Genomic DNA, 13,005 nt, shown 5'->3' with positions numbered 1-13,005 from the left:
TATCAAAATACCTGTGGAACCATTATAATAAAACTATGTTTTTATTATTGTTTATATTTTGAATTAGATATATGTGGGGGCACCAAAATCTTTTAAGTACTTAGAGCCTCAAAAGGTCTTAATCCAGCCCTTCCTAAGAAATGCCTTCTCTCTTCAGTGATTCTGGTTTCTAGGTCTTCCCATACACTAGAAACTTGTGGAAGTCGCTAAAGCCATTAGATTCCTGTTTGGAACTGCAGTTGCCTTTATTGAGATTCACAAGTGCCCTAAACTGGTGTTTTGCTGTGTGAGCATCAAAACCTAATCTTGATGTTGTGCTAACGGTATCTCCAGAATATACTCTTGAGAATATTCTGTTAGGGCAAGACCATCTGTTACCATTATTATTTATCAATAATCTGGTGCTGTGAGTGGATAACATTATTTTACACTCCTCATTCATTTGGACAATAACATTGAAAAAGGTCACTATTATTATCTCTTTGGGAAACAAAGCTCATTTCTCTGTCCAAGGCCTTTCTAAGAAGTGTTGGTCAAGCATGAGTTTAAACCCCTGGTGCAATATTGGCTAAAAGGTAAAGGGACCCCTGACTGTTAGGTCCAGACATGGACGACTCTGGGGTTGCGGCGCTCATCTTGCTTTATTGGCCGAGGGAGCCAGCGTACAGCTTCTGGGTCATGTGGCCAGCATGACTAAGCCGCTTCTGGCGAACCAGAGCATCGCACAGAAACGCCGTTTACCTTCCCGCTGGAGCAGTAGCTATTTATCTACTTGCACTTTGACGTGCTTTCAAACTGCTAGGTTGGCAGGAGCAGGGACCGAGCAACTGGAGCTCACCCCGTCGCGGGGATTATAACTGCCAACCTTCTGACTGGCAAGCCCAAGAGTCTGAGTGGTTTAGACCACAGCACCACCCACAATATTGCCTACCAGTTTGTAATTCTAGATAAGATTAAGCCATTGCCATATATGCCAATTCCCCCTTTATTAAACCATTGCTCAGTCCTCTCTTTTAAAAAGCAAAATACTTGTTAATTTTTAAAGCATGCCTTAAATTTTAAACCACAAGGCAATTAGTTCTCCATAAAATAGGACGGGTTCCTGTCTTTTCTCAGCGTGTTCTCCTTGAGTCAGCTGTACGTGAGCCAGCTTGCAATGCTGGTATCTCAAATTTTATATATTGGTTTTGTGCATGCTGTGGGGACTCTCAGCTCTTTTTTGTGGGAATTGCGCATCACACATTGGTGCTTAAGGCCTTCTTTTTCTTCATAATCTTCCCTTTCTCCCACTTGCTCCTTTGATGCAAGACACTTTCTGTCTACTGTGAGAGACTTTGCAAAAAGCTGAATTTTATCTTGCATCTCATTTAACAGGTGGTTCAAAGCTGACCTGGTTTGGTTGCCCTAATTTGAGCGTTCATACTTGCCAAATGTCTGTGTCCCCAAACCCTTGGGAGAGTTCACCCTACCATTGTGACAATGACATATCCCTCAGAGCACTCTTAACATTGGGAAGAAGAGGGAACTGTGTGTTTTTAAGTCTGATGGCAAGCTAGGGCCTAGTGCTAGCCTTCAAACGTGGCCTTCGCAGAAGTTGCAGCATTCTGACTTTTGCCTGCAACATGGACATGACTGTCACTGAGCATTGTAAACTTTGAAGCTCAAAGGAATGTAAATGCATTCAAGGTAGAAATGGTTCATAACCCAATAGGTTTTTGTGAAGGAGAATTCTGCCTATATATATATTGGGAAGGGGTGGCTAACCCAGATGTTGCTGGACTCTGGACTCCTGTTGCCTCCAGGCACCATGGCCAGTAGTCAGGCATGATGGGAGTTGTAGTTTAACAACATCTGGAGGGCCAGATGTTCCACCCTTTGCCTTGACGCATTCTGGACCTGGAATATAATGTACATTGGTGTTGTATCTACCTGTATGTTTACAGTGCAGTAATACCGTGGGGAATTAATTGCACAAAAATACGGGCTGCCTCTTTAGGACAGTTGTGACAACAACAGAGGGCTGGGTGTGAGAGAGATATAAAAATTAGACAAATACAGGCACTGGCGATTCAAAATTCACCAACAGAACTAGGCAAAAGAATGGTTCCTTGAAGAAATTGCCTGCCTATTATAATAAGCACCAGTCTGTATTTTGCTTTATTTCTCCTTTAGAGATAGCAGGCAATGTGATCTTAACACCTGGCCAGTTTGTGTGCCACCTGTTTCCTTTCAACCTGTGGCAATAACTTGATCTGTTCAGCAATAATCGCTTTCAGTCAGCCTTTTTCGCCCTGCAGTTGTAACCTTAACCGTGTAGAAATGGTATTTCATATTTCTATGGCAAAGGAGAGCGGTTCTTCTTAAGCCATAAAACTGCTCTCGGCTAAATATGGTAAGTGTTAAGACAAAACGAGCGTGCGTCTTTGTTTCTCAGACCCTTGCAACAGTGGTAGCAGCATGGATTAATTTTATTTACCTCCCCTACGAGGAATCACCCGAGGGCAGTTTGGCAGTGCCATTGATTTTCTTGGAAGTGGGAAGCTATGTATTAATGGCTCCCCGCTCAGGTCTGGGGAGTGATTTCCAACAATGCTCCATCACCTAAAACTGCGAGAAACAGCCCTTCAATCCCAAGCAGCAACACAGAAATGTCAAGTGTAAATAAGCACTCAATTTCAAGCGTATTCCACCTGCCTGTATGTTGAGACCACACTGGATGGGGAGGGACAAGAAGACACCGCACGAACTCTGGAGCAAAAAGGCATGACTTCGATAAAAGGGAGTTGATCGTTTTTGTGTGTGAATGTTGTGTGCTGCCAACGTCTTACATGGGATGTTATGTCTTAAAGACTGCCGTCTTCAGAGGGAAGGCTGCAGGATCTGAAATTTGTTCTTCCTGGCTCAACACCGAGCCAGTTTGGAGAAATTTCAAGCACCATTTCCATGCTGCAGAGCCATGCTCCGCAAATTGTTGCCTGTTGGTGAGCAGCTGAAGCAACGCCCCCTCAGATCTCTCTGTGCCAAGATAGTTCAGGAATGCAGTTGGCTATTGGCTGGAAAGGCCTCCCTCACACCCACCCGGCGACCTTAAGTCAGGCTCTAGATTTTTCTGTGGTGGAGCAGCATGCACCTGAGAGTGTGGCAAGCTCACAGTAGTTAAGTGTTAGCAAGTATTTGGAGAGCAACAGCTTGCCCCGAATAGATGCAAGATGTTCTGGAGGAAGCAATGCTGTGCAACGTGGGTGTGGCGTAAATATCAACAAAATGTGACTTTTTGCTTGCAGGAGGGAGGCACGGGTGCGGAGGGAGAAGTAAGAGCAGCATGATCTGAAAATAGTCCAGTTGCTTGGGAGAACCTAGAAAGCAGTGATTCAGTCCTGGAGCAAATTCCTCCACTACAGTTTGGACGGTGAAAAGAAACCCAATCACAGGGGTGTAGACCTTTCTGTCTGCAGGCAGATCTACGCCGGCAGGCCGCCTAACCTTGCCCAAACTGAGTGATGGATAGTCATGCCCCCTTAATTGCAAAAAGGCATACCGTATTTTTTTGCTCTATAAGACTCACTTTTTCCCTCCTGAAAAGGGGAAATGTGTGTGCGTCTTATGGAGCGAATGCAGGCTGCACAGCTATCACAGAAGCCAGAACAGCAAGAGGGATCGCTGCTTTCACTGCGCAGCGATCCCTCTTGCTGTTCTGGCTTCTGAGATTCAGAATATTTTTTTTCTTGTTTTCCTCCTCCAAAAACTAGGTGCGTCTTGTGGTCTGGTGCGTCTTATAGCGCAAAAAATACGGTGATTAAAATGGCCATTCTGTTTACAGGTGGCTTGGATTTGTGGAAGAACAAACAGGACTTGCAATGAAATGGTGCCGGGGGGAGGACTCCTGTTCAGGGTTCCAGTTTGTCAGCTGTGGCCTGTTCCATTCCCCCTCCCCACGTGGTTTTCTGTTTGCTCCACAGCAACTGCCAGCCTTTTGTGATCAGTGAGCATACTTGGTCCTCGTTGGGATGTTTCCACCTTAAGCAATTTCCCCCCTAAATAGTTTGAGCTTCCCCCAAGCTTGATGATATCTCTTGGATAGTGCCTTATCGGCTACAAGAGGACTGGCACTCATGCCTGAACATTAGAAACAGTTGTGGAAGAGTCCAGCAATTCTTTTTGGGGGGGTGGGGGTGGGGTTGGTGTTCTTTTAATATTTTAATCATTGGGACTCTTAATACCAGCGTGAATCTTGAAGGGACTCGTATTTTTCTTGGCCGTATCTGTTCTATGGACTGTTGGCAGTTTGCATTCTTCCTGCCAGAGCTTGTTACAATTGCCATGGAAATGCCAACGACGAAGTAATTGGGGCTGCAACATGTAAGAGTAATGACCACATTGGCTGAAGCAAACATATTGTGAACGTGAACCAAGAGTATAATGACCCAATGCCTTGGTCCCAGTCCATGTGGTAATTACTCTTGCATGTTACTAGTCGGGCAAAAATGATTTACCATTGGGAGAGGGATTCTTTTTGTGTGGAATCCCCACAGCAACCATATCATGTACTTCTTCACCCAGCACATAGTTAAAAGTAGGGAATTCTCTAGCGCAAGATGTGGCGATGGCCAGCAGACAGGCTCTTTTTATATCCAAAACTCTCGAAACATCTTTTCTGCCACAACTTAGGGGAGCTTTCACTTTAGAGATGTTGCAAGTGCTCACTGGTGTGAGAGAGTGTGTGTGTGTGTGTGTGTGTGTGTGTGTGTGTGTGTGTGGCTTTCTACACAAGACAAACCTGTGTCTATCCATGTGTCCTTGTTCCTAATCGCTTTCACGACAATTTCCATTCCCAATTTTAAATATATTGAATGCCAATGTTGAAATGCTTTGCCATTAAGATTTGGCCATCTAGAGCAAAGATACCTTCCAAGCAGTTAAAAGATTTTTGTCTGAATTGAAACTGTCTTGATTTTGCAGCAGGAACTCTGTTTTCTAGTGTGCACTGTGCAGGCGTCCTTGTGGTCCTTGTTGCATCTCTCATTCTTCCTGTTGTCTCATTGGGTGTAGGCCAATTGATTCCTAAAGTTCTTCCCACTAAAGCTGAGCCTTGCTTTCTCTCTGCAGGAATCCTTTTGCCAATGTCCAACTCAAACCAACGGTGACGAACGATCGTTCCGCTCCTCTCATCAGCTGATCTCCAGGGATATTGGGCGACGGCGGGTACCTCGCACCTTTTTGAGTTTCACCTGTGTGGCATTTCTGTGGTGTCCTTGTAAAGCACACGTGTCTATCTTTCCACAACTCTTTATTTTTGTAGTTAGACTGAATCTCCGCCTTCTGCTTGAGAAGCAGAAGTTGGTGCACTCATTTTCTTTATTTTTGTCTTTAGAACAGAAGATATACCTTGGCCTTTGGAGTGATAAGTACCTCAAAGAGTACATGATGTCTCTGTTGTGAATGGAGAGCTAGAACTATGAACTAGGCCATGTAGTCTGTTCGGTTATAGACTTACGTTCGAAACCTTCTAAGGGTGATAATAAGCTAGGAAAGCTAGTATGAGCAGGATGAGACATTCCGTTTTGCAATTATCTTATTTCTCAATTAATTTCTTGTGGAGGTCTCTTGGCACAATCAAACGTGTGGATTTGAATAAATTGAGCCTCTGGACTTCAGTGGTTGTCAATAAAAACTTTAGCACTGCCCGGTGTCACCAGACAGCGGCTGCTAGCAGCTGCAAGTCTGTACTGCACAGCTCTACAGCCAGAGCAGTGCAATATATAGATGGAAGACTCACTGGCTCATTTTGACATGTGCTGCGCTTTCACTGGGTAGCCCTCTCCTTAAACTTAGCACAACCAGACTCCAAAAGCTCTCCCCTCTAGTTACCCTTTTAATTTTCATGACCAGTCCAGATCGCTGCAAGTATGGAATGAAGTAAAAGGCAGGTCGAACTTCACAAGGTAGTCATCCTGTGCCTGATCATAGTCAAATTGTTATTTTTCATGTTGTGTGCACATGGCTATGGTGCATCAAGTAGGGAAACGCCCTTTTGAGTTGCTTTTCAGTGAGCACCAGCCCCCTTCTCACTAGAACTCCTTGCTAATTAGCTAGGCTGGGGGAGAACCCTAACAGTTAACAAAGCTAGCTTATCTCTCTCTCTCCTGCCCACCCCTCTTTCTGCCCTGAACTCCTCTTCCAGTGGAATTCTTCTCTACACATACTGCCTGGCGCAGTGTTTCAGTGTCCATGCCACAGGAAGAAGCCAGCTTAGGCAGCCTGGCCCCAGTTTGGTACTGCAGGTCAATGCCATTAGTATTACTCTTGGGCAGTGAACCAGGACCTTGCAGAGTTCCTCTTTTTGTTGCTCTTTATAGCCTGCTTTTCTTTCTAAGATGCCCTTGCCTTTGCCTTAACAACAGGGGTGGCTAAGCTGTGGCCCTCTAGGTTTGTTGGACTCCCTTCAGCTCCAGCCATCATGGTCAGTGGTCAGGGATTATGGGACTTTTAGCCCAGAAATACCTGGAGAACCACAGGCTAGCTGCTCCTGCCTTACAATGTGAATGTTAGAATGTATTCATAAGAAGCTTTTGCATATGCTGTTGAGCTGGAGGGACCAAAGTTCCCTAAAGCTTCAATGCACAACACTCAGTTTTGCATGGCTATCCCAGCAAGGTGATGTTAGCGTGCACTTCCAAACTGGAAAGGCGGGATCTGTACTACTGTCTCCCCTAACAGCAGCAGTCAACTTGCAGATCACTCTTGGGGTCGCAGGATTGGCTTCTGATGCACATTCATGATTTCTGGCCAAGTTTCCTCTTGCTGGAGTTCATCCGCAATCTGACTTCTAATGAAAGGTAATTCAGCCATCCATCCTGGGAAGTGGCAGCTGTCTCTCATCTCTAAACCTACCATGAGATACTGCAGGCACCTTGGCGCCTCCTTCAAAATCCCAGTCAGAAGTAATTTGGGGGCAAGCTACGCAAATGCATGTTGTGATGTGATTGCTAAGGAAGGCAGGACTATCAGGAGTTTCTCTTGGAAGTTGGGTGAGAAGATGAGCCAGGGGCTTTGTATCTCTCTCCTCCATGCATGGGAAAGCAGCTTGGTGTGTTTGAGTAGGCAAACATTTACCAAAGAAGGGTTAAGCGGGCCATCTCCTTAACTGCTGCCAGTACGCCCTAATTAATAATAATAATAATAATAATAAGCATTAGGGGAAAGAGAGCAGCCACATGTGGATTCAAGTTGAAGAACCACAGAGCTGCCTTGCGTCGTTTGGTTCTCAGATAAAACACACATGCAAATTGAGAAGGTTTGATGATTAATATAAAGTGAGGGCACAGAGTCTAGAGTCTAAAACAAATAAATAAAATAAAATAAATAAAATGCATCCGCAGTGCCAGCCTCACATTCAGAGGGGCTGAGATCTCACTAGTATTCTACATGGAAAGGCATCATTGCTTGCATTTTTACTAATGCTCATGATGTGCTTCCATACATGTCTCTACACCTTTATTTTTGTACAGAGATAATGTATTTTAAGTACAGACCAATTATTGTTTGTTCCTGTTTGGGACAGATAATCTGGCAAATGCCGACCTTGGCCGACAGCTGCAATTCTAGGCAGTTCCTTGCTTATGAGTAAACATGCAGGTCCTGTGTTGCAGCCAGCGTGCCTGAGTGTATCCTGCCTGTTTCTATTACCTTCCTCCCTCTGAAATATATTTCTCTCTTGCGCTTAATAATTACCTCAGGGCTTTGTCCACAGGAGTGTGATGAGGTTTCTCAGCCAGAGCTTTATATTTTGAGAAATGGCACAGAGCCATACTATGCAGAAAGGTCAAATTCTACTTAGATGAAGAGACTCTTGCCAGATTTATTATTATTATTATTTATTTCTAGCTCTTTATTCACACTTGTCTCAAGCCAGCAACAAGGGTAGAAAGTATCCCATCCCAATGTAGTAATGGTTGCAGGAGCGCAGCCCAGTTTGCAGAGTAATGTTACACTCTAGTTCTGGCAGAAGTGACCAAGATGCGGGCAGCATAAAGGCACCTGGACTTCGAGGTTTCCTAGGTTAATAATATTATCATGCCCTCTGACCCTCTGTGCAAAGACACACCATGTCAATTCAAGGCTTTGAACACCATTATGTGCCTAAGGGACAAAGTACTAGTGTTACATGACAAAAGGGAGGGCGGTAAATCTCCAGTTAAAATGCAGCAACTCAGTGTTTGAGATGGGCACGTTTAATGTGTTTTTGAGAATAGGGAGCAACCGTACATCAGCCTGTTTCGATCCAGAAGTGGTGACTTGCTAACATTTCGTGCTGGAAGAGGGACACTGAGCAGCTGCTTGTGGTATCAAATTTATCTGTCTACATCAGCAACCACCGCCGCCACCCAGAACAGAAGGAAATACAGCAGTCAGCAGCTGGCTCGTAGCAAAAACGAATAGAAGGTACAAGCTACCAAACTGTTCAGCTCCATGTGGAACACTGAAGAGGGTAGTGGAAGCACCTCTCTACAAGATTACGTAGGAGAACTTCATGAATACTTACCGCTGGCAAGCCCCCATATCCCTTCTCTGTTGCTCCAGCTTGAAGGCTTGTGCATGCCGGTCGTTGCTGTTGTAGCCACACATGCCCTAGGGATTAGTGCTCAGGAGTTGTCTCTCTTTCAGAAATGCAGTGTGGCAGCCATTTAATGCTCCAGGTAAAATGTGCTATGTGGCTTCTCAGCAGTTGGGTCTTCAAAGGAGGCCCAGCACTGCTTTCCTTCCTTGCTTGCTGCTACAGACTAACCCAATTGCATTTGTGAAGCATTTAGCATTTCTGTAAATTAAACACTTATTTAAACTGCAGGAGACTGAGGCGTTCCTTCAAACACCTCTCCCCTCAACACTGTGCCCGTTATCCTTGACCCTTTATTTCATGAATCAAAATTAAGGAAGAGGAGGACTTGTTTGTATTGGAAGAATTCATACTATAAGCTAGATAACAAGGATACAAACCTCTCTCCCCCCCCCAAAAAAACCCACTGGGGAATGAGATGAAAGTAGTGCTTCAAGAGGTTGTACTCAACATCAGATTAACAACAGGCCAGGCCTAGGTACAAAACTGATAGGAATCTGGTGGTTTAGCCTGCTCCTCGCTAGCAAATCAATAACAAGCCCCCAAAGGCCCCCTGTACTAATTAGGAAACCACTATCTCCACTCAAGTGTTTCCACTAGCGCTCTGTAAGATGCAGAAGCAATGAGGGTACACATTGCCTAGGAAGCAAGCTGTGGATATTTGTTGTGTCACATGTGGCCTTTGGTCTGCAAACTTCGCCAGTTTGCTCTAGATCATTGGTTCTCAACCTGTGGGTCCCCAGATGTTGTTGGACTACAACTCCCATCATCCCTGAGCTCTGGCCTTGCTAGCTAGGGGTGATGGGAGTTGTAGTTCAACAACATCTGGGGACCCACAGGTTGAGAAAGGCTGCTCTAGATGCTGCTTAAAAAAACAAACAAGCCCACAATAGCAATACCTCAACCTTTCTGCTACCTTCCCAGCCATGCTCCTGTGCTACTAAGTAAGGTTCAGGTAGGGCACTAGGAAGTATTTGAAAAGGCTCCATGTGCTGCTGAGCTCACTCACACTCACACAGCCCCCTTGCTGGCTTAAGGTAGGGATTGACTACAGCTGTAAAGTGGTGTTTTTAAATTTGCTTGCCACCATCCACAAGAGCAGTATAGAAGTCTAGAACACAAAGTGACCAACAGACGCTCTCATGAGTATTGGCACAACACCGGATTTTTGTGCCTTTAGCATGAGTCAGAAATCCAGCAGGTACAGATTTTCCTGCACCTCTGAGTTTGCTTCCTGATAAAGGAGCAGTGCCTGTCGCAAGGTAGGCTCATCTGCCCTCCTTCTATCACAGCCTCTGGCTTAACCTATGAAACCCCAATAAATTATGCTGGCTTCAACGCATAGTAGATGTTATGATGAGAGCAGGCAGAAGATGGCTTATTTTAAAAATGTTTTATTTTTAGTGTTATTATTATTGGACCAATGGTATTTGACACACATGCTGGGAGCTGTATGGAAATCAGCACTGATAAAAAATACAGCAATTATGACCCGTATCAATAAAATATACACTGTAAATAGCCTCTCTCTTCTTTTTTAAAAAAACAAAAACCAGCACAATCCAAAACATAGCTCTCTAGCTCTGTCTTCATGCAGCCTCTCAGGTGCTGAATGCATTTTGATGCTATAGACCACACACGCCCTTAAGCGTTTCTTGTTCAAATGCAGTGCCAAAAGGAACGCGGCTTGGAGGCCGAACTGCGCTGTAGCCACTTAGCAACACTCCCATCCTCAAAGCTGCGCTCCATGGAACTCATTGTGCCTGTGAATCTTCTACTCTCCCACTTCACCGAATGTGGAAGGAACCCAAGTGTAAGGGATAGAAACCCAACTCAAAAACAGCCCATGTTGATACCACCACCGCAAGCTGTGTGTATGCCCAGTTGCACCCGTGCCATGCCCGACAGCTGCCTACGATGGAAAGAAATGTGGGGTAATTATACAGAGTATATCAGGTGAAACAGGGGCCCATGCAAATAGCACTGCCTAGTGTGCTTGCTTGGAGGTGCCAGTAGTGTTCAGCAGCCTATAAAGCCTACCTTTCCTTGCGGAATCGCCTGGAGTTTTGTACCTCAATGCTGGGAGGAGTACCATTTCTGCCCGTGGCTGCTGTTCCTCCAATCCAAATGTCTCCCAGTTGGAGAATAACAGCACTCAGCCCTGTTGGAATGAAAGCCAACTCTTCCCATTACATAAGAGGCATATTGCACCCCTGTGGATAAAGGGATTGGTTTGTTGTTGTTTTGTCATCTTATGCCCACCACTGACTTTTGCTCTGGATATTGCGTCTAGATTAACCTGTCTCAGGGGTTTAGAAAATGAAAAGCTGCACAGCTCTGGAGCAAATGCTGTTTTGCAGTATTTCCACCACCCAAAGCCAGCATTGGTGGTAGGCAACTTCTGCAAAAGGAGAGAGGTTTCATGGCCTCATCTGCTTGTTCTGTAGGCACTTAAGCACTGCTTGCTTATAGTAAAAAAAAATCTGTTCTGAGCCACATCTGCTTCTCACAGAGGAAGGGGAGGCTGGACAACGAAAACTGGTGTAAAGCGTGAGCAGGCTCAATCTGCTTTACAACCATCTTGGGTGAAGCTCTCTTGCTATGCCCTCCTCCTTGCTCAATAAGGCAGTCAATGCGCGACACGCTTTAAAATAAAAAAAGGTAAATTCTGCATCCTATCTAAATCATGCAAATTTTTGCTCTATTTGCACAATTCGTTTACTTTGCATGATTTATTCTGCTGCTGATCCTATAGAGTGGCATAAGCACAGAAACCCCGAACACTGGAAATGGTACCCTTCCCCTCCACTTCTGGTAATGCTTTCTTCTTATTCCTGACTTTTACCGATCGTAACTTTTAACATAACATTTTGTATTTTATGTAAACAGCTTAGAGGTGTTTTTAACAATTTAAATGGAATTTAAATAAATAAAATGCAAGGTGCCCTTGTAGGAATATGGTAAGAAGTGTGTGTTGTCTCACTATTGGCCGTGGATGATCTTCAGAGCAAATGTAGCTTGGAGCACTGGGAGTCACCCTTAGCTGCCTCTACAGCTTACATAGTAAGCCTGGTTTGCCAACTATTAGCCCTGCTGGGACCGGCCTCCCATAACACTTACAGACGGGAAAAACCGAGGCCAGGAAACAATAAGGTTGGGAAGCACAATAAAGCCCAAAATGAAACTCAAGCCTCATGGTAAGCTGGACCATTCACCTTCCATCCTAAACTGATAGAAAGAGGGCTGTGTATGACAAGCTACATAGGCTATATATTACATACATCAAGCGAATTTGCAAGATCTCCCTGATGGTCCCTGTATTCTGCTTCCCTGCCCTTTCATGGCAAGGAAAGGGGTTATTGAAGCCCTGTGGCGGCAGCAGCAACAACAACTAAACCTCACCAGGGAACCAGTAGCCTCTCCAGCTTCTGAGGTTTGTTCAGGCTTATCCTTGCAATCATAATGGCTAGAAACTTGCTTTTCTTTCCAAGTGAAAGAAGAGGTTCTTACAAAACCACATTCTGCAGCAAGTATTGTATTCTGTGGCCTTAAGAACAAAACAAAACAAAAAAACATTTTCCACTGAATGGCAGTACACACAAAGCCCTGGTTGTACTCACCAGGGTATGGCGAGGGCAATTTGAAAAGACACACCAGCGCAGATGGATGGTTAGTAGACTTAACTCACATGCCCATGGTGCCAGGGAGAATCCTGCATTTGGCAACAACCTACTTGCTTTCCATGCATGTGGTATGAATGGATGGGGCTTCAAAAGCCACAAGGGATGGAAGGATAGCTGTTTAAATAAAAACAAATGTTGATTATTCCTGATGCTATAAGAGGCAACATGATAAATAATGTACTCCTAAGCAGCAATCCTTTACACACTTACCTGGGAGTAAGTCCTACTGAACTCAGTGGGACTTACCCTGAGTAGACATGCATAGATAGGACTGCACAGCTAAGGGTGCTTTCAGACTGTGGGCTATTAGTGCTACTCAGTCATTACCCTTTTGCTACATGCACAACTGCAACAGGCTTTCCCCCAATTCAGCTGGTGCTGTGTTCTATGTGTGCATGTACATCCTGCCATGTTCTGTTCACAACAATGAGCTTAACATAGCCATGTGGGTGGGCGGCTAACAGTGAAGCTAATGAACCCCTTCAACGGTATTTAATTTTATCGCCAACATTTAAATTTGGGCTAAAATGCTCTTTTCACTGAAGCGCTGTTGCTCAAATATTTTATTTTAATGTTAAAAGGCATTCAAACGCTTTGTTGTTGTTTTTAAATGTACGCTGCTCAAATGGCACCGGCTGAAAAGGTAATAATGAAAGAGTGCCCCAGTTGAAGAGGTACAGCAATAGGGTTCAGTTGCTGGAAGCCCCA

At 44.7% G+C, this 13,005-nt stretch overlaps 1 protein-coding gene and 1 long non-coding RNA gene across 3 annotated transcripts in view; both read left to right on the top strand.

Moving 5' to 3' along the window:
• BAIAP2 (BAR/IMD domain containing adaptor protein 2) overlaps window positions 1–8,844 on the top strand; it is a 135,716-nt gene extending 126,872 nt beyond the window's left edge. For both annotated transcript variants that reach the window (XM_053375511.1, XM_053375514.1), the window contains one exon: window positions 5,107–8,844. In XM_053375511.1, the coding sequence (XP_053231486.1) occupies window positions 5,107–5,176 (70 nt within the window). In that variant the 3' untranslated portion in view covers window positions 5,177–8,844. The remainder of the gene's footprint in view (window positions 1–5,106) is intronic.
• A 408-nt stretch (window positions 8,845–9,252) lies between these two features.
• LOC128407310 (uncharacterized) lies at window positions 9,253–12,154 on the top strand. Its single transcript, XR_008328765.1, has 2 exons — window positions 9,253–9,334; window positions 9,454–12,154. It is a non-coding gene; the product is annotated as an uncharacterized LOC128407310 (long non-coding RNA).
• The last annotated feature ends 851 nt before the right edge of the window (window positions 12,155–13,005 follow it).

Source organism: Podarcis raffonei, chromosome 2 (genome assembly GCF_027172205.1).
Source record: "Podarcis raffonei isolate rPodRaf1 chromosome 2, rPodRaf1.pri, whole genome shotgun sequence".
Lineage (NCBI taxonomy): Eukaryota > Metazoa > Chordata > Lepidosauria > Squamata > Lacertidae > Podarcis > Podarcis raffonei.
Note: the sequence above shows the minus strand (reverse complement) of the source record. Positions and strands in the feature narration are given on the sequence as shown.